The sequence below is a fragment of the Lacerta agilis genome, chromosome 4 (genome assembly GCF_009819535.1).
Source record: "Lacerta agilis isolate rLacAgi1 chromosome 4, rLacAgi1.pri, whole genome shotgun sequence".
Classification (NCBI taxonomy): Eukaryota; Metazoa; Chordata; class Lepidosauria; order Squamata; family Lacertidae; genus Lacerta; species Lacerta agilis.
Genome location: NC_046315.1, coordinates 51,801,736 through 51,824,791, shown reverse-complemented (window position 1 = coordinate 51,824,791; position 23,056 = coordinate 51,801,736). Strand labels below are relative to the sequence as shown.

The following is a 23,056-nucleotide window of genomic DNA, read 5'->3' as shown; positions in this document are numbered from 1 at the left end:
CTATTCAGGTGGTTTCAAATATGACTGGGTTTTTTTTTATTCTGCCATCCTGTACAGTGGACGCTCTGTGCATGCGTGTGATGCAATCCAGCACTTCTGTGCATAGCATGATTTAGCACTTCTGAGCATGCGCCGAAACCTGGAAATAACCTATTCCATTACTTCCATGTTCGGCGCGGTGCACAACCTGAAATCACGCAACCTGAAATGGCCGTAACCCGAGGTATGACTGTATCTCTACTGAAAAGCTATAAACTACAAAGTTCTCTCAAACAGTGCTACTCAGCTGACAGTAAGGCTTTCAGCAGCAGAGCAATTTTTTATTATTTCCCCTCACCCTTGCAGCCCCCCCCCAGTCTCTAAATTGCTCCAGAAAGTTGGGAAGCCCACCAGAGCAGATTTAAGTGGAGCGAAGGAAGTGGTTGAAAATTGCTTCTTTCCACTAGGAAGCCTTACCAACAGCTGAGGGTCACTGTTGGACAAAACCCATGGTGTATTAGGAATGGCTACCGAAAGAAAAAACAGTAGGGGGCGCACTGTTTCTTTTGTCTCAAAAGACCAAATCTTAATCCAGATTGAGACAATAAATCATGTGGTTTTTAAACAGTCACTACTCCCTACTGGACCTTTAAAATCCTGCTTAAGGGATCCTGCTCTCAGGTCAACATGATCCACTAAAAGATGCTAATTGTTTGGTGACAAGAGCCAGGGAAAACCCCTCTGAAAGCAAATAGACAATTTCAGGTGAAGTAAAATCTAATTAAAAGGGCACTAAGAATGCAAAGAAACACTACAATAGCCATAGTGCATTCCATACACCCTACTCTGTATATGTGCAGCTGTCTTTGGGAACTACTCTTCTCTTCATATAGAAAATAATAGGTCATCTTCTGTCCAAAAAGGTTCTTATTTCAAATGCATGCACATCTTTACACCTTTGTTCATTAATATAATTTATCCCTTACCATAATTCTATAGCTTTTGTATAGGAAGCGGCAGCAATATCAAATTGCTCTTTAGCAAATGCTTCATTTCCCCAATTTTTCATGATATCACTTTTCTGTAATGAAACAGGACAAATTCAAATTAACTTCAATTGTAAAGCAATTTCAGGTGGGCATATATATATATTAAAAAATACAGCGTACTAAATTCATCTTGAACTATGAAACCTATTTAAGTTATTTTTAAGATTCTTGTGTTACACAATGACTGCGTTTGGATGCTAACAAGTCACAATACAAACAAGCAAGTTCAGTAGTGAGACCATTCTCTGAGAAATCCTTGGATCCAGAACACTTGAACAACCATAGGCATGTTACAGTCTTATATGGCTCAAGAATGAACTTACCCAGATGGAAGCATGGAAAGGATGGTATTTACAAGTAAGCTCTTGTTTGTTTGTTTTTAATTTAACATTTTGTTTAACTCTTACCTTCATACAACTGTCACAGTTTTGAGATTCAAATGCTTCTATTAAGTTGTAGTCCTCCGATATAATTTTGCTTATAAGATGCTTGTCTACAAGGCAAAACACATACAATGTTTACTGCTACTGATTATAGTATCGACATGTACAGGTAGGTAGCCGTGTTGGTCTGCCATAGTCAAAGCAAAATAATTTTTTTATTTTTAAATCTGAATAATACCCCTCCCCACTCTCTCACTATGTATAAGGGTCTGGTGACTTCTGTTTCAGTGTATCTGAAGAAGTGTGCATGCACACAAAAGCTCATACAAAGAACAAACTTAGTTGGTCTCTAAGGTGCTACTGGAAGGAATTTTTTAAATTTTTTATTTTGTTTTGACTATGTAGAATCATAGAATCATAGAGTTGGAAGAGACCACAAGGGCCATCCAGTCCAACCCTCTGCCAAGCAGGAAACACCATCAAAGCATTCCTGACAGATGGCTGTCAAGCCTCCGCTTAAAGACCTCCAAAGAAGGAGACTCCACCACACCCCTTGGCAGCAAATTCCACTGCCGAACAGCTCTCAGTGTCAGGAAGTTCTTCCTAATCTTCTTTCTTGTAGTTTGAATCCATTGTTCCGTGTCCGCTTCTCTGGAGCAGCATGTACTTAAGAGTTACTTTTCCCTGCCCAAAATTATTCATTTGAGAACTATATAAATATCACACATATGTACACTAGTGTAATCCAAGTGAGTAGTTCAATCTTCCATCAAAAAATATTTCAAAGTTGCAGAAATATTTTTTTTATTCAATTTCTCCCAAATCATGGCACCTGTCTATGGGCTGATGACCCTTTAGGGAGGGAGGGGTTCAATTCTGTGTCGAATCCTTGCCCCTAACAGGTGCTCAAAGTCAAACCTAGCAAGATTGACACCCCACTCTTGACTGCTGGTGAGCAGGGGTTAAATCCAGCTCAATTTGGCTGTGCACGCCTGTTCATTGTTGGGAACAGGCACACACAGTCAAAGAAAACAAACAAAAGAAAACATCAGCTGGGTGAGGGAGTTGTCCCTCCTACAGCTGATCTGCAAACAGCAGGAGTCCTCCCGGTCCCTGAAAGAAACCTGCTTTTCTGAAGACATTGATCATGATAGGGATTTCTCACATGTGAAACAATGCTTGTAAATTGCAGGAAAGGGAGGGGAGAAAGAAGCGCTTTGCCAGACCAATGCTCAGCACCAAAGATTCTGACATGTAAGCAGGACTACCTACTTCGCAACCATGTACAGTAATGTTATAATGATGTGCGACTGACAGGTGCCCCCACCCACCTGTCAAATTTGGCCTGCAAGGTGGATCCTGTGGAGCCAAAAAGCTTCCCCATCCCTGATATTTCAAAGAACAGGTTCGCTTAGGTGTGGCCTGGATCTAAAGAATCACGCAGCCCCTCTTGCTACCCGAGAAGCTACTCCAAGAAGCGACATGGCATGCAACTGGCACTATATCTGGGAGGTGGTAGAAATCTATGATCCCCCATGCATGAGAATTAATGTCTCACTGATGCATGGAGTACTTTGGATCCAGGACGATAAATTTACCAGCGAACAACTTTAAGGCACACGGCAAGCACAAAGTTGCCAATTGGTATATATTGGGGTTTGTGTGCTGTATTTTTGGTCTTCAACTGCAGAAATAACAAGTTAACTTGGTATCCCTCCTGACCTTGACTTCCTATCTTGAAGTAAAACTGGTAGTGATATGTTAACTTCAGCTTGGTCTAAATCAGGGATGTCCAACAAGTTGATTGCAATATACTGGTAGATCCCCAGGAGGTTTTGGTAAATCGTTGTCGATCGACGGTTCCCTTTCCTCAGCTAAAAATAGAATTGGGGGCCCCCACCCTCCATTGTTGTACGATCTCCAGAACGGAAGATGGAGCATTTGCAGTGAGGCTGATTGTTTCCTTAGTGATCTTTTGTTGACTTCTCCCCTTTCTCCCTTAAAAAGCTTATCAACTTTGACCTGAACCCCTTTAAAAAATGGGACTTTCCTCCCTTAAAAAAGCTCAACAACTTTGACCTGAACCCCCACCCCAAAGGGGTAGATCACTGCCAGTTTTTTTTATTCTGTGAGTAGATTGCAGTCTCTTAGGAGTTGGCCATCCCTGGTCTAAATGAAAAGAACGCAGGCTCAGTAGCAGAAAGGATATGAGTCATCATACCAGTGAAGAATAAGCTGTTTCCTCAACAAAACAACAACCACAAACTATATAAAAATCACTTTCAATTAGGACTAGAGAAACAAAAAAAAAAAGCTGCCTTTATAGAGCTAGTATTATGGAACAAAGGTGTTGATTCACAAGAAAAAGCCTTTGGGTGGGCCATACATTTGGGGAGGGAGGCAACCAAAAAGGCACAAAAACATGGTAAGCTTTTGAGTTCTCAGAGCTCTTCACGAGGAATGTTACATAAAAGTTTTATCCTGGAACTGAATACAGCCTTTAAAAACCCCAATTATAATCATCTCACCGCTTCCTGCTTTGTGTGACATCTCACCTGTTGAAGAGAGCTGCAAAATGTTTGCCACCATTTCTGTGACTTTTTGGTTGGTCTTAGTCAAAGTATAACCCAACTGTCAGCCACCGAGTTTAAGATTAAGCAGGCACAGGAACACAACATTTTTCCATACACCACTCAATGTAACATTGTGTATAACTTACATTCAGCAAAGAAAACTTCTAGGAAAGGCCAACAATAATTTCCAAGCTTTTCTAATTTCTGTAAAATACCGATGTCATCAGCATATTTTATCCAGTCAAGAGCGTCATAAATATTGAAGATTCTCTATTTCAGATGAAGGAGAAATATATAAGATACTACTATTTGAAGTACTTTTTAAAAAACTACAAGTTAAAATTAAATACAAATATAGCCATCCAGGCATGAGGGTGTTAAATAGTAGACTGCAGAATCAAGCCAGTGGCCTGCAGTTATACTCTTGCCTCCATGAAAAGAATTACGTAATTTCTGCAGACACCAAGAACTCTGCTGTTTATGCTGGATTGCTATCCAGTACATCCATTGGGTCATTCTGATTGGGTTTTACAAACAGCAGTTTTTAGTTCGCTCCCCGTGATCTACAAGTCACATTATCATTCTGACCCCATTGCATTTCGGATCATGAATTATCCACAAGTTTGCAGCTCCTATAAATCTGCTAACTCTAAGGAGGTCTAGCAGGGTCAGCGGCTGGATGGGAGATCACATAGGAACCACTGGTCCGATGCCTTCCATGATGGAAGAAAGGCAGGATATAAACGTTAGCAAACATTGTCTTCACTCAAAAAAAGTGGTGTGGGATTCTGACAAAGCAAAAAGGCTTCTAGTATTTGAACCCGGGAGTTGAAAACAAACTTACATTGTCTATTTCAGCTCCAATTTTCAATATGCCATTGATGAAACGTGGAACATCCTGAGGATGGAGAGAAGAAAAAGAGCAAAGGTTTATCAACAACCCTAACCTGCACTCATGTAACACCATGTCAGTGATCTGAAGGGGTTTTCTAACTTCAGCTGAGATTCAACAGTAAGGCTATACAGTAAGTAAAATTTATTACGGCCATTGGCCCATATCAAGAACAAATCAGACAAGCGAACAAAACATAGAATTTAAAACAACTTGACGTAAGACAATTAAAAAAAAAAAACACGAGGCAGCAAGACTGCAATTTAAACAATATCAAATCTAGCAACCCATCAAGAACAACATTTTACTTCAATTTAGTTAATACATATACAGCATAGGGATTCAGTTAAAACTTAATTTAAGAGTTGATTAATAACTTAATTTCTTCTTAATGATACTTAGTATTAGTTAAAGTATCGAAACTATGCAGTGACCCATTTCTCTTTTTCTGGGATAGGACATTTATCAAAAATCTAGCGACTGTAAGAGATCTACTCGGTTCCTCATCATTCAATAAATGAATTAATTTAGCCTCCTGGGTTCTATCAGCCTGTCCTAGTAAGGCTATACAATCCTACCTATACTTACCAGGAAGAAAGCCCCACTGAATCCAATGGGCCTTATTTCTGATTAGGCATGGCTAGGATTGCTCCCAGACTTTGGCCCTCCCTCCCTAGAGAAGCCAGGCTGGCTGCCTCCTTGTTGTCCTTCCGTCAGCAGATGAAGACTTTGTTATCTAACAGGCTTTCGCAAACTGATTGCTTTTAATGAAAGGGCTGGTGCCATGCTGATTTCACTATAACTACTTGTATGGTTTCAATATGTATATAGTTTTAATTCTATCAATGTTTAATTGGTTTTTAATTATATTTTTTCTATGTTTTTAGTGGTTCTTATTCTTATCTGTAAGCTGCCTTGAGTCTCCGTCAGGAGGGAAAGGCGGGGTATAAATAGTAATCTTCTTAATGACTTACCGCAAACTTTTTGGCTATATCAGTAACATCTTCTAATGTCTCGATTTCATATAGTCTCTCCAGATTGAGCTCACCCACTTCACAATCACTTAAATATAAACAGATTCACATTAAATGACATTTTCTAATACTATATGAGAAAGATCAAAATAAAGAAGGTACTTAGAACTATGTACACATATCAAAACAGATTTTGAGAAATAAACTGAGTCCACAGGCACTCATAATTCATTTAAACATTAATAGTCAAATAAGCATGTCTATTCAGAAGTAAGTCCAATTGAGTGTTTACTCTGAATAATTTACAAAGCAAAGACAGGCATGCTGGTCCATAAGAAAAGATTCAAAAAATTCAGTTGGGTCATGCCTTTAACGGAACCAACCAAAATGTCACAGAATTGTGATAGAGATTCAAGTTCTCCAGTGCTCTTAATAAGACAGGATGTTATAAAAAGTAGAGAGCAAGGTGAGGGAGTAGGAAAAAATTGTGCTAGTTAATTTATTATTTCCCCATGACCCATTAAAAAAAAAAAGAATGTTAGCATTCTATTTTTAGGACCTCTCTCTGTCCTGATGCTGCAAAACACACACAGGTTTTCCCTATTTCAGCTTTCAAACAAGAGTGTGAAGTAAACATTTAATGAACAAGGAAAACACCTGCTTACCTGGAATCAAGACATTTCTTTGTGTGTTTACATCCAGGCGCAAATAAAAATGGCCAAAAGGTATATATTTTGATCATGTCACAATATTTGTGCAGCTCAGAAACTGGTTTACTACACCATATTTTACAGATTTCACCTAAGGAACAAAAATAAAGGAAAAATAAAACTAAGCTCCAATAAGCCTTACAAATCTGAAGATCTGCACCAGTGCTTGACTGCTAGATCAAATCTTATTCTACTCTTCTGCAGCACAGCAAAATGCAGGACTGGATGATTAAAACAACCATAGACAGACAAACTGAAAAGGATTAAGAATTTCTTACTAACTTGCATTGTTAGTTTATGTACCTGGTCTATATTTCACTGAAGAACAGCTTCCAAATTTTTCACGAACCTACAAAACAACATAGATATTGACAGTTAAAGCACTGAAGGCAAATAATGTGAACCAAAAGTTTAAAACAGCTCATGTGTAAGCAATAGTGAGCCATCTGATCCAGGAACAGCTTTTGAATGCAACTCAAAGGATTACCAACAAGTTATCAAGAACCAAACCTGATCTCTTTTGCAGAGCATACTCCTACCAAGAAGTTTCTCAATGCAGGATGAGAAGAGGATGTTTGCTCCGAAAAGCCTGCTGTATGTTATACAGGCTAGCTGAGTGTTGTTTTCACTGCTGAAACAGAAGGACTTTGTTTGCTACAGAAGGACAGAAAAGAACTTCTAACCCAGCAGCATGGCGATGACTTGCAATGGACTGACATAAAGCAGTTTGTGGCAGAACAGTCCCACAAAGCTGGTGTATGAAATACCCTTTGAAATGTACAGTAGGGGACATATCAGAAACAGAAACTAGTTTACTATGGTGAAATGTTGCACCTCAAAGCATTTAATAGAGAGTGATATTACCTTGTTAAAGGCCTGCAGAAGGAGCCTTCTACCCACAAAGCACAAGCCTACAGCCTATTTTTTTTTTAAAAAAAAAACCTGTTTCCTAGTACTGTACCGAATGCGATCCATTCCTGTTTCTACGGTGACAGAACAAGACACCTGACAGACCATTACCAATAGCTCTTTGCTGCAATGTTAACCCAGTCATCCATGTTAAAAATGAACAAACATGTTAATTTAAAAAGTGTGTTTCTTTTTCTGATGTACGAACAGAAGATATACACATATGGGAAATAAAAAATTAAGCTGATTCTACAGGTATGCTTTTCTCTTCTATGTCTCTCTCTCTCTGTGTGTGTGTGTGTGCAAGAGAGGCAGCAAGAAAATCAAGCACAGCTTACCAATTCACAACACGGTCTGACGTAAGCCCCATATAACGTGATGTGATTGAAAATATCTGGATCAAGTTCAGGATTTGCCATTTTGCATGATCCTGAAAAATAAATTAATGAGGAAACAATGAAAAGGGGGGAAATAAATAAATTAGCCTAAACACTTCGGAATCTTGGTTATCCCTAAGGATTTTAATACAGGTTTAAAGCACAAAGAACCACCTTTTCCCGCAAGAACAAAAGAGATCTTAATGAAAGAGGGAATAAAACATTTCAAACTATTTGATTCAGCTCTTGGGGACACAGCTCTAAGTACTTTATTTATTTATTTATTGCATTTATATCCCACAATTTTCTCCAAGAAGCTCAAGGTAGCATCTCCACAACAGCCCTGTGGGGTAGGCTTCTGATAAAGCACACCCCAAATCACCAGGCAAAACTACTGAATCAGACTTATATACCAGCTAGTAGTGCCAAACATGCCTCTAGTTCTACTAGCATAATTATTAGTACCATATAGGCTTAATCCACTCTTTACAAATGTTCTATTCGTTCACTAGTACCAGAGATGGAAAGACTTGTTTGCACTGGATTCCCTTACTGCAGAGACCAAGAACTCAAGACACTCCAGATGTTGCTGGACTTCAACTCCCATTAGCGCCCCAGGCAGTCTGGCAATGGGATGATGGCAACTATAGTAGAACAACATCTGGAAGGCCACATGCTCCCCTGCTTTACTAGAAGTGATTTCATAAAACTTTACTTAAAGCAAAGTGACACTGTGTTTGCTAACTTGTTCATATTGGAGGCATAACAGGCCCCAACAGCAAGTCCAAAGTTTGCAATCCAAAGAATCGTCAACTATAGCAGGATTAGATCAACTGTATTTAGACTGTAACATCCTCAGGGAATTGACCTGACTTTTTCCTTAGGTAGAGATGATTGTACATTGATGGCCCTATATACAGCCATAACAGTATCAGGAAAAGTTTATCAATATTAACTTTTGCCTTTGAAAAGGGTGTCATAACTTTACTACTCACAGCTTTTGTTTTTTAAAACAGCATTGGCCCTGTGATTTTTGTTGTTGTGTGGAACAAGCTATCCAAGCTATTTTATTTATTTTTATCTCACCTGTTAACCCTCTGTTATAGGAATTCTAAAGTCATATATATATATATATATATATATATATATATGTGTGTGTATGTATGTATGTGTGTGTGTGTATATATATATATATATATATATATATATATATATGTTCATAAATGTACAAGGCAAACACATACATAAGTATACAAACCACGTGTCTGAAATAGTACAGGAGAACAATCCTGAAGCCATTTTGACTCTCCCAAATTGACCTCAAACATTTCTCTGCAAGGAGGAAGGAAATGGGAAAAGCTTTCCAATTGTCTTTGGCCTGTAGGGGCTTACACCTCCCTGTAAATACAGTCTGGCAAGTATCTGTTAAGCTGAGCACACTATCAATATGCGTAACAGATTCAGAAACTAAGTATTTACCATCTCAAAGGAATGGCCAGGCTACCCAGAAAAGGCAATCTGATAAGGCATTATCAGGTATCCTGGCAGACAGGAGAGAAGCAACACACTCAAATTTCTGCTGGGGACCACCTCTTTCTGTGATGTATTTATGATGTTTTGGGGGGTGGTCTTGAACTACAGGGTAGTAGGCAATTTCAAAAGGTTTGCACACCAATGTTCTGGGTTCCTCTCCTCCCTCTCTGTGTCGGGTGAGCAGGGGACCCTGTTGCAACAGTTTAATAAAGATCATGCTTACTAGCTGCTTTGCTTCTCAATATTCTCTGGTTGGCCTCCATTATTTTCTCCTACTGACAGAAAACCTACCATAAGGACTCTATATGGGCTCTTAGATACCTCATAAGGGAAAGGAAACAGTTTTTTTTCTTACAACACCTTCCAAAACTAATTAAAGTTTAGGTGTTCAATCTATGCTAGTAGTGTGCACACTTTCTCTCTCAAAGTAGATATGAACCTTGGGGGAACCCAGGTAGCCAGACAGCCGATAGCATCATCTACCAGCTCACCTTGTGCATGTACAATGGACACAATCATTGGAAACTTGCAGGTCAGCCCACTGCCACATGTTCTGAAAAGGACTCTAAAGCTTCAATTGGTCAAAATGCAACAACAAAGGAGCTACCTGGAGCCTGCCAGAGAGCACATAGCACCAATAATGCATCAACCACACTGGCTCCTCATTTGCCTCCAGACACAGTTCAAGACCTGATACCAGTCTTTGATGCTGTAAACCCCATAGCTCAAGGAGCATCTTTTCTCATGGGAAAATGCTGGCTCTCTTAGGTCATAAGCTGAGGCCCTGCCAGATATTAGCAACTCCTGTTGCTAGTAATTGGACAGGAGCGCCCAACTCCTCTAGCAAACATCCTCCTCTACCCGAGTTCTTAATTTCCTTTTTTTAATGGTTTTTATTAAAGATGTTCTTAATCTCAAAGAATTAAGGGGAGGCAGGCAGCTCACCTGGAATCCTACAGGCAAATGTGTGAGAACTCTGAGGGTTGCCTGATTAGAGGAGCACAAAAGAGGTTTTGATTGTTTGTATGGGGGATTAGCTCAGAAGGTGAAGGAGTGGGGTGGGGAAGAGTGTCAGATCCAATTCCTGTAGTCTGGCGATAAAGCAGAGAGTAGAGGCAATCTGTGCAAAAATCCTGAAAGCAGTTCTCTCCCTGGACTTTGCTGCCCCATTGTTGCTATGCAAGTATTTTAGGCTGCAGAACAATCCAAAGTAAGTATGGTGCACAGTTTACATAAGAGGTATGGAGTATGATAAGCCCTGGGACCTTCTAACAAAGGGACGGTAAGAAATCTAAACTGAAATAACAAAAATAGGTAAAACTGCTCTGCAAGCCTTTTAAAACACTAATATTTATTTAGGTTCCTGATAAGACTAACCATATATTTAAGGTGGAATTCTAAGCATCCGCCCACAGAACCAAGGCCCACTGAAACTGTGACAGGTCAAGGCTTTACAGCTGGCTGCTAGATAACAAAGCTATGAATCTAATCAAGGGTAAATTCAGCCACAATTTATAGACTCCCCCTCCCCCGCAGTCAGAGATGGGGAGCCTTTTTCAGATTAAGAGCCACATTCCCTTCTGGGAAAGCGTCCACAGGCCAGTGGCTGGAGCAACGAAGGCAAATTTTGCCTCTGTATAGTGGGCTAAAAAATTCTCCACGCACCCCTCTTTGTCCCTCATCCAAGTAACCAAGTCATCAGCACGTTCCAGGTAAGCAAGGCCAGTGAAGGGTATGGCCTACAGAGAGCGGGGGTGGCCTAAGTCAGATAGAGGTGCCAGGAGGGCCACACTGGACTCCCAAGAGGTTTCCCACTCCTGGCCATGGTGCAATTTTACATCGCGCTGCCTGGTGAGGTCAGGTGGTGGGCATGTGGAGCAGGACGTTTCTCACCAGTCCCTCCAGGCTTTGGGACTCCCTCCTCTGGGATAGCCATATGGCCCCTTGCTTTTAGCCTCCTGACGCAGGCGCAGCGTTAAGATTTTGGTGTTTCACTGAGCATTTGGGGGAGAGGACTAAGTTTTAATTGGATGTAGCGATTCTGCTCTTACCATTTCATTCTCTATTGTTTGGTTGTTTTAGCACTATTGCTAGAATTACTTATTCCAGTGGTTGCCAACCTATTTAGGCCTGTAGTCACATCTGCAAACCAGGGAAACGGTATGGGCACCACACAGATCCTGCAACACACCACTATCTATTCTGTTGGAAAAAACAGAATGCTTCATTCAAGCTGAACTTTAGCAGGGGAAGGGGAAGAGACCACTGAACGGCACATGTGCTTCTATGGGCACCTGAGATCTATGGGTGAGGGGTGGTATACAAATTCAATAAATAATAATAATGTTGGTGACCCCCTGGTTTATTCTGGGGAAACCCAGCCAGATGGGTGGGGTACAAATAAATAATAATAATAATAATTATTATTATTATTCTATTGGCTCTTTTTTTTAAATGTATATTTTGGTTACCTTTATTTAACCAGAAAGCCTAAAATCCAGTCTCCTTTTCTGAATCCTGGTTGTCTCTGTCATTTCCTCCTTCCTTCAAGCTAACATATAGCACTGGCGGCAGCACACACTCTCCAGCAATTCACACATTACAGGCTTTCCTGCATATTCATTGACAGAAAACCCAGGTATTCAACTGAGGGTACACTTGACTGGAAGCTGCCAATATTGGTTCTCAGCAGCACAGGCCTATATGTTTTTCCAAACATGCATTTGTCTAATTCACACATAGTGGTTTGGGTGCACAGCAGAAAACCTAATGCATGAACTGATTATGAAAAAGTCTCAGTCTACGTTATCCTCACTGAACTCAATGAGGTATATACTCTGAGTAGTCATGTTTGTGCAAGTCTGATTTCCTGGCTGCAACATACAGAAACTGGAGCCAACCCGTCCAAACCCTCTGAATCACCAACACAAAACAATGCATATTGTTTCTACCTCCACTTGATTGGGCCACAAATGCTTCTAGGAAAAGATGAAGAAAATTATCAAAAGAATTAGTATTTGAAAATTATCTGACAGGCACACAGATAAAAAGGAAACATCAATCAGCCCACAGGCCTTATGTTGTAAATTTGAATTTTCTCAAATTTAAAATGGAAGAAATTGTACTTTTAACTGTATACTGTACTTCTTTTATAGTACCGTAATAGATTGTTCGTTGCTTTGGAGGGCTTTGGGGGGGGGAAAGTAATAAATCCATTAAAACTAACAAGAAATTACATGGGTTTGGGGAAAATTTTACACATGCAAATAACTCACTCCAATATAAGGTTGCACAAAACTGTCCCCAAAAAAGTAGCAATCTGTCACGGGACAGCCAAGGAACGCCCTTGGAAGGGGGGAGGGAGGAGAAGATTCAAAACAGGAACAGTTAGGAGAAGGTCAGGAAATGACGGAGGTGAGAGGGGGAGAGAGAGCAGGAGGGAGCCAGAAAGTGTGAAGGCTCTCTGATGCTGAAGCAGACCCTGAACACCGCACTGGAAGCTCAGGGACAGATGGAGAGACGTGCTTCGGCTCAGGAGAGGAGAGTGTTAAAATCCCCGCCTCTTATATTGGAGAAGAAGCCAGAGAAGACCACTCCCCACATCTGAACCAGATGATTCAGACGCATAAGCTGTACCATGCTGTTTGTACATATGTATAATAAATAACTGTAAATATCTCAGTGAGCAGAGGGTGATTATTGCGAAGAGCACGTACACACCTTCACACAAGCTCATAACCAAAACATCTGCCCATCAAAGGGATTTATTTTAAGAAGTTGGCCCTGGCATATATAATTATGGACACACAAATATAATAGTATTACGAACTTCCTGTAATGTTTATTTAAAAAAAAAAAAAAAACAAACCACTTAAAATTCACAACTTGGAGTGTGGTTTGCCTTTCTTCTGATTTGGAGACAATGATCCAATTCAAAAATTTCCAGGAAACTTGCAGCACTGCAAGATTCTGAATCCATCACTCCATGGGGCCACCCTTTGCACAAAGGCACAGATCCAAAAGAAGATAAAGGTCTACCCCAAACCATAATCAAATCGTGCATCACCCCAGAAACACATTGCAAAAAAATCACCACCATGGCCACAAAGGCGTGGACCTAAAGCACAAATACGTACATGCGATTGTTACACAGAATGCCTCCAAATCTCCCAGACCCTGTACAGTCATGCAACTGTTTAAAAAGTGCCACTCTCAACTTCGGGGAGTGGGCTGGGGTGCGTGGTTAACCCTTCCGAATCTGCACTTAGGCAATCGACGGGGGGTTAGTTTTTATTAGTCCACTTCCAGGTCATCCGAGGAGCAGACTGGAAAGTGTTTGGCGCCTTCGGAGCGCAAAGCCTGCAGCGCCTCTCCAACAGCAGGCCTACTGCTACTAGCCTAATGTTCCCGATTCCGGAGCGAGTGTGGCTGGAAGGAAGCGATCGCCTCGCAGCATTCAGACGTGCACCTAAAAAAATCACCTCCCCCAGCCACAACAGCCACAGGCTTGGTCGTAATCAATACGGACAAAAGGGCCTTTCGCGCACGCACTGTTTGAATGCGAGGCTCCAGCATGGGAGAAAAGTGAACCGCCCAAGAGACTGGAGCAGCGGACAGGCAGGCCAGGAGGCTGGGCCACGAGGATTCCCAAGCAAACCCCCCCCCCTCTCCCGTGCGCACCGGCTGTACCTCTCTCACCGGGCAGACGGGCGAGTCTTTGCGCAGCTTCCGCGCCGCCTCCGCCGCTTTGCTTGTGCTGCGAGCAGCCACCTCCACTCGCTCCGCCTGCTCACTGGCCGCTCGCAAGCGCTGACGTGCTGCTCAGCTCTTCCTCTCCAACCAATACGCAGGAAAACCCACAGGCGACGCTTCGGTTTCGTTTCCGCTGCTCTCCTGCCATAGAGCGAGAAACAGCCCGGAATTGCAACCCTGTAGACTTGCCCCTACCTATAAAGGGAGCTGGGAAATGGAGGGGCGATCCTATTCCCTGCTGGAGGTGGAATTCCTTGGTTCCTTTTAACGATTTGCGGAAGGTTTAGCCGTGTTGCAGCAAAAAGGGCTTGCATATTTATTATGGCATAAGCTTTCGTGGACTGCGGGCCACTTCATCAGAAGCGTGACGTGGCATTTTTAATAACTATCCTAAGCTTATGTGTCTCTATCTTTGCAATCAACGAGATTTGCGCTGTTTGCATTTAATTTCCTGTAACCCCACCAGCGCTAGGTGTATAAATGTTACTCAAGAGAATGCTTCGTGTATCTGATGGAATTGGCTGTAGTTCCTGAAATCTTGTGTTTTGGTTCCTTCTGAAACATACTTTTTTAGGCTCAGGCCCACAGAAAACCAGGATTATAGCTCAGTCTACAGGGTACCCACAGCAACAAAACACAGGGAAGATGCACTTATGAACTCGGATATAATTTTGTATGTATTGTTTTGTGTGCAAAATGTTTTATGTTTTTGTGTTTAAATGTTTCAAAAATAACACTGCCAACGCCAATATTCTTCTCCATACTGAATGTATGAGAAGTGGCTATGCTGAAGAGTGGCTCACAGCAGCCCCAAAAAGGACATCCAACCTCAACTTAAAATCCACAGTTGGGACCAACCCAAATATCACAAAAAGGTGACAAGCCTCCAAACACTCCAGAATTCTTCCTCAGGCAAGATGCTGCACAAAGCAAGGGGTAAGGGGGACAAGTAAAAATGCAAAAAGAACCAAAGAATGGGCTAATATTGTAGACATGCAATTAGTTTATACTCCTAAAAATATGGAGGCTTTCGACACACTTAGGTGACATTTTTATTGAGCCCATTTAAAGGATTGTCCAACTGTGGATTCTGAATGCTTTTTGTATGGAGCAACACGACTACCTTTGCAATTCATGTGCCTCGAACTACAAAGGGTATTACGGCATATTAAAGACTTAACACTTTTATGGTATAATTTTTGAAGGCTTAATCCGATGCAAATAGGGCGTGTGTGTATGTAAAAGCAGCGAGGTTGGGAAACCAAGTGCCAAAAGTACAGACAGTGAGAATTCAGTTAGAGCCGACTTGTGGGCAAAAATAAGCGTAGGGACCTTTAAAAAAAAAAAAGTAGTGATAGATGCCCAAACAAACAGTTTGCTAACTCGGAGGTGACTTAACATCCGCAACGGGCCGATCAACAAGTCTATTATTCGAAGCATAGAGATAGAAATATAGATCGTACAGCTTCCATTTCCGGTAACAAAATTGAAAACCGCCATTAGCTGTGATTCGCTAAACGGGCTTAGAATGGCGCCGCTGCCTCCCTTTGGCATATCTATAGGGATCCCGCACCCCTTTACATCGGAAGGGAGAGCCAAAAGATGGTTCAAATTGCGGACCAGGAAGGCTAAGAGGGGCTGCGGCGCAGTTATGCGAAGGGTTGGAGCATCTCTATTGTCTCCTTGCTGAAGTTGTGGGCTGGAGAGACTCACACGCTTGCCCAACTTCCGGCTGAATTTGGCGAGTTTTCATCTGACGGGTTTGCTAAAGGGGAGAAGCAGCGAGCCGGGACTGCACCGGAGTCAATGGGACTATCGACGCCTGCAGTCGGTTGAATGATGGATTTGGGTGGGTGGGTGTCTGCGAGGGCAGTTTAACGAGACAGTTGCAATCCTAGGTGTGTTTTGAAGGGGGCATTCCCCTCCCCCCACTTGGAAATCCAATCCAGGCATCGATAGAGATTGATCAGTTCAAGGCGGATTTTTAACTGGGAAGGGGCGGCGAATATTTTACAGTATTTTTAAAACAACACCATGCCTGCTTTTGGGTGTAGTGCGGTGGTTAGAGAGTTAGGACTAGGTTTGGGGACCAGACCAGGTTCAAATTCGGGAGTGCTCATAGCTCGCTTGTTTTGCATGAGGAAGGTTCCAGGTTTCGTTCCCCAGCATCTGTATGTAGGGGTGTGGGAATAATCCTGCTCGAAACCCTGGCAATCCTCTGCAAAGCAATGGTGACAGCGATTAGCTCGATGATCCAAGAGTTTGTCTAAGGCAGCTTCCTGCCCCTGTTCAGCCATGAAGACCTGGGCACAGTCATTCTCTCTTAGCCTAACCTGCCTTACAGTATTGTTGTGAAAATATTTTTCAAGAAAAGGAGGGGCGAGAAAACCATATATGTTGCCCTGAGCTCCTTAAAGACAGGGAAGATATAAATTAAAAAATAGTAACTTCCAGTTGCCTTTATAGGGTGATGCATGTATTGGAGTGACTGTGTAGCAGTGCTGGTTCTTTGGAATTTTTATCATTCAGAGTCCCAAAGCTGCTTTCTTACTGGGAGGAGTGAGTGAGGAGACAGACTATTGCAGTCTAGAAAGTAGGTGGAGGAAGATTTTGATTCCTCTGTGACTGTGATAAGAGTATTTATAAAAAGCTTAGAAGTGTTGCTTGTGCATGAGGTGAACTCACAACAAAACAATTGCATATAAAAAAAACTAATAATTTGATCTAAGACTTCCCACAGGACTGAGTTCCAGGACCTGCTTTTGGTATCCAGGCTCAGAAGGAGATGCATCCACTCTATGTACAAAGTGCCCTAAAATCATTGCATATCCATGATTAATGAAATACTTCTGTGTCTGAGTCTGACAAAGGTCTGTGACCATCACTGTCTAAATTTAGAAAGTGTAGCTTACCCTGGGGAAGTGCATAGGCCACTGCTTGACCGTCACAGATAAGAAAGATTTCATAGAAATGTGGGAAACTGTCTTAACACATGAGTCAGAATGTTTGTCCATCTAGTTCAATATTGCCTAAATTGACTGGCAGCAGCTCTCCAGAGTTTCAGACACTGGACATGGTGGTGATACCAGGGATTGAACCAGAGATTGTCTTCAGGCAAAGCTGGTGTTGTACCATTGAGCTATAGCTCTTCCCTGCCTTATATTGGTGTTTGCAAACCAGTCACTTAAATATGAGCAGTCTTTATTCACTGCAGGTCTGCCTTATATTCTCCCCCCACCCCCAAAAAAGAAACCCACTTTGTGGTTGTAGAAAACCACTCTCATAATTAGCTTAGAAAGTTGATGGTTTTTAATACAAAGTTTAATGAATGATAAGAGACCATGAAGCTGTTAAAACCGTTGATAGTCCCCTTTTGGTGGGGACTATTAGGTGTTTGGAAGAGCTAAATGATTTGTAATTGCACATTAGCATAAATGACTGAAGTATTTGAATTCATAACCAACACTGGCCTGGATGCAGCTGAGAGCAAGCTAACTTTTCATATGTCTGATGAAGTGTTTTTTGTAACTTGCCATCTTGCATCCAAGCAAAACAGGAGTGATGCCTGGTTTGTATCTCTTGTATACTTACAAGCTTTACTGTGTTTTCCACAATCTCACTTCTTCCGTTGGTGGGGCAATTTATTTGAGAGCAGTGCCTTGTTGTTGATGGAGGTAGAATGCTAACACAACAAAACACTAATGGTCTCCCCCCCCCCAACAGATAAATAGAAGACAGCAACATGGTTGAAAACTCACCGGCCCCATTGCCAGAAAGAGCTATATATGGCTTTGTCCTGTATTTAGGATCCCAGTTCATATTTAGTAAGTATATTTCTTTGCTCAGTAACTCATTTTAGCCCAATCCTCCTTCCACAGTTGTGACTGCAATCCAAGAAGACACTTTGGGCAATCTGGTTATTTCACTAGTAACCTATTATTTCACCTTATAATCAACCACTTATACCTTTTCATAGTTCCAAGACTTTAAAGTGTGATGGTAAGGAGGATGTCAATACTGAAAACAAAAGTGCTTGGAGATCATGACAACAGTTGCTAGACCTCTTGAGGAGCCACATATAAGATTGTACTGTAAAGGTAAAGCTCAGTGATTTCATTAGGACTTATTCCCAGATAAGTGAGCATAGGATTGGATTCAAATCTGTGGGAATTGCTTCTAAGTAGTCATGCACAGAATCTAAATGAACAGGTTACAGGGAAGCCTTCTTTTGAATCCTCAGTTTTGTGTGTTGTACTTTGCCTTCATTTGAAAGCGCTTGACCAATATTCTTATTGTTCTAAAACATGCAATCCTTCAGACTTGTCTTCTCATTCAGCCATTTGAATAACTTTAGCTCTTCACTGTTGGAAGCTGCTAAGTGGCCAGTGATGTCTGATAGACTTCTCCCTTCTCTGCACAAGAACCTAACCCTATTCATTTTTACTTGAAGTCAGTATATTGCAGCACTGTAGTGGTCTTTCATCCAGATAGATATTAACCAGATCAGAACTAATAACCGGCAATAACAGTCTTTCCAGTGACAGTCAGGCCAGATGCAAGCTTGGCTACTTTGTTGTAGGAGATCATATCACATCTGCCATTGCACTTTTCTTCCTTCTTGTTTTATGCAGTGCTGTACCTTGTCTGGGCTTATATACCTGAATCCTGGCTGTTCTCATGGGGGTTAACATACTGGCCTCAAAAGTAGGTTTGAATAATTTTTCACACTAAATGTCTTTCATGTTGGTATACCTCAGTTAAATAGAGAATAATGGTTTCTGTACATTTTGCCTTATATCTCAATTTATACAAATACTGGAAACATACTTTAAAAAAATGAAAGCTGAGAATTCATAGGAGGGGGGAGGTTGCTGCTGCTCCCTTTTCCAGCACTAGCCTGCAGCAGGGGACACATCCATGGCTTGTCAGAGGCTTCTTCATAGCAGAGCATGAAGGCATGCATTCCACCCTTCCCCAAAAACAGACTGTCCCAAGCACCTGATATTCAGAGGCAGTATGTTTTTGAAATGATTTCTTGCAGCCATCAAGCCTAAGAGCTATTGATTTCCTTCTTCTCATTACATTTGTCTAACTTTTTTTTAAGCCTTCCAAGAAAGTGACAATTGCCACATCCTGTGCCAGCAAATTCCATAGATTAACCAGTCTTAATCAAGTCACTCTTGTGTGATGAGAGATGGAGAATCATTTTGGGAACTCTTGCTCTACTGTTTGGGTGTTGTCTAACTAAGTCATGCTCTGAACAGACCCACCGAAATCGGTAGACCTACTCAAGAGTATGATTACCATTAGATACCAACACTTGTTAATTTTTAAAATTTCTATCCTGTCCTCTGCCCCTTTTGACTTGTTTCCGAAATTAAAAGGCGCCAAACTTGCCCCACAGGGAAGCTGCTCCAGCCTCAATCATTTTGGTTGCTCTTTTCTGCACCATTTTCTCCAGCACTACACCATCATCTTTGAAATGTGGCCTTACTTCATTTAGTGCTTGAAATGATTTCTGCTGTGTGTTTCCTTGTGTATACAACTCTACTTAAGGTAACTGTTTTTACCTCCATTTCATAGGTTCTGGGCTGTCGCTTTGCCTGTCTACCTTTTAGTTAGCGTGGGAATAGGCTATGTACTCCTCTTTGGTATTAATATGATCGGTACTGCTCCACTGAATTCCACACACACCATTACAGGTAAGGATGCTGACAAGGACTGCAAGTAATACACTCATAGCACTATTTTTAGCTGCTCACAATACAGTCATATCTTGGTTTTTGAACAGCTTAGTTCTCAAACGTTTTGGCTCCCAAACATCACATTGACTGTTCCGGTTTTCCAACTATTTTTGGAAGCCAAACGTCCGATGGGGCTTCTGCTGCAGGAAGCTCCTGGAGCCAATCAGAAGCCACGCTTTGGTTTCCGAACATTTTGGAAGTTGAACAGACTTCCAGAAAGGATTCTGTTTGACTTCCAAGGTACGACTGTACTTGTTTTTATTGTGGGACAAGGATCTCCACATCCCTATAAACTTTAACAAATTATGAGGTGTTTTGATTTGATTTTTCTCTCTTGTACTTTTCATGGTACATGACTTGTGAGTGCTGGGGCTGAATAGGCATTGCATGGTTGACCACACCTTCTCTTGCTCCCTCACAACAGTTTTCCAAGGGCATTGTAAAAACATACACCTAAAAAAACAGAAAGGAAATCAGAACATTATAAAAAAGAGAAAACTTTGGTCAAAACGGTATTACCCTACAATAGACGTGCAAAAGAGTTAATAAAAGCATCAAGATTTTCGTGGGCATACATACATCTTGTGGGCATTGCTGAAATGGATGTGATCCTGCAACTTGTAGCCCCTTTTCAAACAACCTGCACCTATACTTTATTATAGTTTAAAATATCTACTCATGGGTCTGGTTCGTCCATGCATGTACTTGTAGAGTCAGTTTTATCATCAGTATGGTTTTTGTCATTTGCATTTGTAAGAAATTACTTTCATCAACACATGCTGCTTGACACATAGGTAAAAGGCTTTCCACTGAATTAACTAAACAGTTTCTGTATTCCATCAATAGATTACGATATATCACATGATACCTTTCCTACTTTGCCCATCATAGAGTTGATCTATATACTGAGGGAAATGGCACGTTACTGGCCTCCTACTTGAAAATGTGAGTGGGGAATCATTTCTGGTATTAAACATTTTATGTCCCGCCTTTCCACAATTCTTCAAGGCACCTCAAAGCACCAGTTTATAACAATTTCATACAAGAAAACCAATTTAAACACGAATACTAGAACTGTGGATGTTAAAACCTAAAACAGCAAAACCAAATCACAATCTTAGTTTAATTTAGTAGATAGATAGATAGATAGATAGATAGATAGATAGATAGATAGATAGATATGTGCCACCCTTCAGGAGAGCATCCAGGCTTGTTTAAAAAATAAAATTAAATACTGTGTTAAGAGGGCAAGATTTAAAAGCCAGGGAGTATAAAAGCAAAAGGATTGTAGTGTTGGTTCCAGGTAGACCTCTGTGGGATAGAAATTCCACAAAATGAGGTGCTGCTACTGAGAAGGTTTTAATCACCCACCTTACCTCTGATGGTGGGGACACTTGGAGGTGAACTTCCAAAGGTGGCTTCAATATAGTACAGTTGCATCTTGTGTGGAGATTAAGTTCCAAGAAGCCCACATGAGGGCATCCCAGAGTTTGGTAAGCAAGTCATAGAGATGAAAAGTGTGGGAATGCTTAGGAGTGTGGATGATGATATATTACTTTATATATCTCATCCCAGCTTGTATTAACAAGCTCCAAACCTAGCAGAGTTCCATTCCCTTTCTAAACACAGCAGAAAACAGTTGCATAGGCTTGCTAAAGCCTCTATAAGAAATATATATTCCTGGTATATTCCCCTTCTTCCCTCTTAAAAGTAAAGACACAATACAGTACTGTTTATAAGATATAAAAGAGTTTACTCACATTACTTCCTGAGTTAGAATACATAGCGTTTCTCAGAAGGCAGGCAGGCTTAGATAAAAGTATTTACATGTAGAAGCTAACTCCATAAGGGAGGAAAGTCTCTTTGTGCTCTCTTGGCTGAGAGCATCTTCTCCGAAGATGTTGCTTGTTCAAAAGACGATGCAAAAGAGAAAGATGGGGTCTGCTTCCTGTGGTTTTGTGTAAACCTCCCCAGGTGAAACCACACCCATCTCCAGTTACATAGAGGAAGTTGTCTCAGTCCAGGTAAACAGGAAGTTAAGGCTGGAGGACTGAGACACCTTCATGTCCACTCTAGCAATGTTGTGTTTGACTGCTCTGTGTTTACATCCCACAAAAAGTTATTTCTATGCCAGGAAAACCCAGCACAAAAGGAGCTTTTAAGTTCTCTGCCTTGCATGCAATTAATTTGTGGGATTTCAACCAGTCTTTTGGAAGGTATTGCTTAAATGCGAAGTGGCTTCTTACGGAAAGATGTGTTGAATGGTTTCCCTACCTTTTTAAAAAAGTATTTCCTTATGGAAGCTACCATCTTGGAAAGATGAGTATCTTAGGCTACACTTAGTGGAAGCAAAACATTAAATTATCCACCCCACAGCCTGCATTTTGAAGTAGTACAGTACCCAAAGGATTATCCCACTTTTTCTCAATATATAGGTCATTCCTTAGTCTCTGGGACTGACATGGTAAAGCTGTATGCTGATTTTGTATGGTGGACTGCAAGGTTTTGGAAATTTGGAGTAGATGTGCTGGCTTATTAGAGGAATTATTAATATATCTTGCTGTAAAACTACTTCCTTGTGAAAAAGTATTTTCTTAAGTATGACCAAAGCATGATTTATCTTATTTTTCCTTACATTTTCTACAGACCACTATGCAAAAAATCAGAAATGGAAAAAACCACAAGAAGACGCTATCCCTGCATTAAGAGATATTCCTATCAGTGAAGTAAACAAAATGTTTTTCTTGTCTGACACAGAAGACTGTCCTAGAAACTAATTGAAGAAAAAGCATTTTTTAAAATAAAATAAAAATAACCAAACTTATTCATATGGGAAAGATTTATTAGGGTCTTGCGTAAGAACAATGTCAAACAAAAATTGATGATCTTTTTCTACTAGTCTACAATAGAAAATGTCCTTTCATATTTTATTACAGTGTGGTACACTGGTTTTACAGCCACGGACAGGAAGTTCCTACAGAGGGTGGTGAATACAGCACATGATATCATGGGCTGTCCCCTGAGTTCACTAGATGATATTGCAGGAGACCGCTTCCTAAGGAGAGCGAGGAAAATTCTCAGGGACGACTCACACCCAGGCCAGCACCTCTTTAATCTCCTACCTTCGGGCAGAAGATAGAGAAGTATAGTCAGCCGCACCAACAGGTTAAAAACAGTTTTT

The 23,056-nt window shown here is 41.0% G+C and overlaps 2 protein-coding genes across 9 annotated transcripts in view; one reads left to right on the top strand and one right to left on the bottom strand.

Annotated features, from left to right (window-relative positions):
• TTC3 (tetratricopeptide repeat domain 3) overlaps positions 1-14,215 on the bottom strand; it is a 59,476-nt gene extending 45,261 nt beyond the window's left edge. The window contains exons 1-9 of one of the 3 annotated variants that reach the window (XM_033147013.1): positions 14,069-14,215; positions 7,808-7,899; positions 6,864-6,909; positions 6,516-6,651; positions 5,851-5,938; positions 4,829-4,882; positions 4,131-4,254; positions 1,436-1,521; positions 966-1,060 (exon numbers count right to left, since the gene is read on the bottom strand). In XM_033147013.1, coding sequence (XP_033002904.1) covers positions 966-1,060; positions 1,436-1,521; positions 4,131-4,254; positions 4,829-4,882; positions 5,851-5,938; positions 6,516-6,651; positions 6,864-6,909; positions 7,808-7,888 — 710 coding nt within the window. In that variant the 5' untranslated portion in view covers positions 7,889-7,899; positions 14,069-14,215. The other 2 variants (XM_033147014.1, XM_033147015.1) reach the window with 2 other exon arrangements.
• Positions 14,216-14,674: 459 nt separating this feature from the next.
• On the top strand, positions 14,675-22,699 carry PIGP (phosphatidylinositol glycan anchor biosynthesis class P). Of its 6 annotated transcripts, none has more exons than XM_033147010.1 (5): positions 14,675-14,804; positions 17,855-17,955; positions 18,763-18,835; positions 19,715-19,833; positions 22,522-22,699. In XM_033147010.1, the coding sequence occupies exons 2-5, from the start codon at positions 17,874-17,876 to the stop codon at positions 22,650-22,652; spliced, it is 405 nt and encodes a 134-aa protein (XP_033002901.1). In that variant the 5' UTR covers positions 14,675-14,804; positions 17,855-17,873; the 3' UTR covers positions 22,653-22,699. The 6 variants fall into 6 exon arrangements, with proteins under 6 accessions (XP_033002901.1, XP_033002900.1, XP_033002898.1 ...); XM_033147009.1 differs by lacking the exon at positions 14,675-14,804 and adding an exon at positions 15,641-15,872; XM_033147007.1 differs by lacking the exon at positions 14,675-14,804 and adding an exon at positions 15,879-15,980.
• Positions 22,700-23,056: the final 357 nt, after the last annotated feature.

Excerpts from the sequence above, each read along its gene's own strand:
- PIGP (XM_033147010.1), top strand. The coding sequence starts at position 17,874 with ATGGTTGAAAACTCACCGGCCCCATTGCCAGAAAGAGCTATATATGGC. Across the intron at positions 18,836-19,714 it reads TTAACATACTGGCCTCAAAA|GTTCTGGGCTGTCGCTTTGC; the intron begins GTAGGTTTGAAT and ends TCCATTTCATAG. Across the intron at positions 19,834-22,521 it reads TTCCACACACACCATTACAG|ACCACTATGCAAAAAATCAG; the intron begins GTAAGGATGCTG and ends CATTTTCTACAG.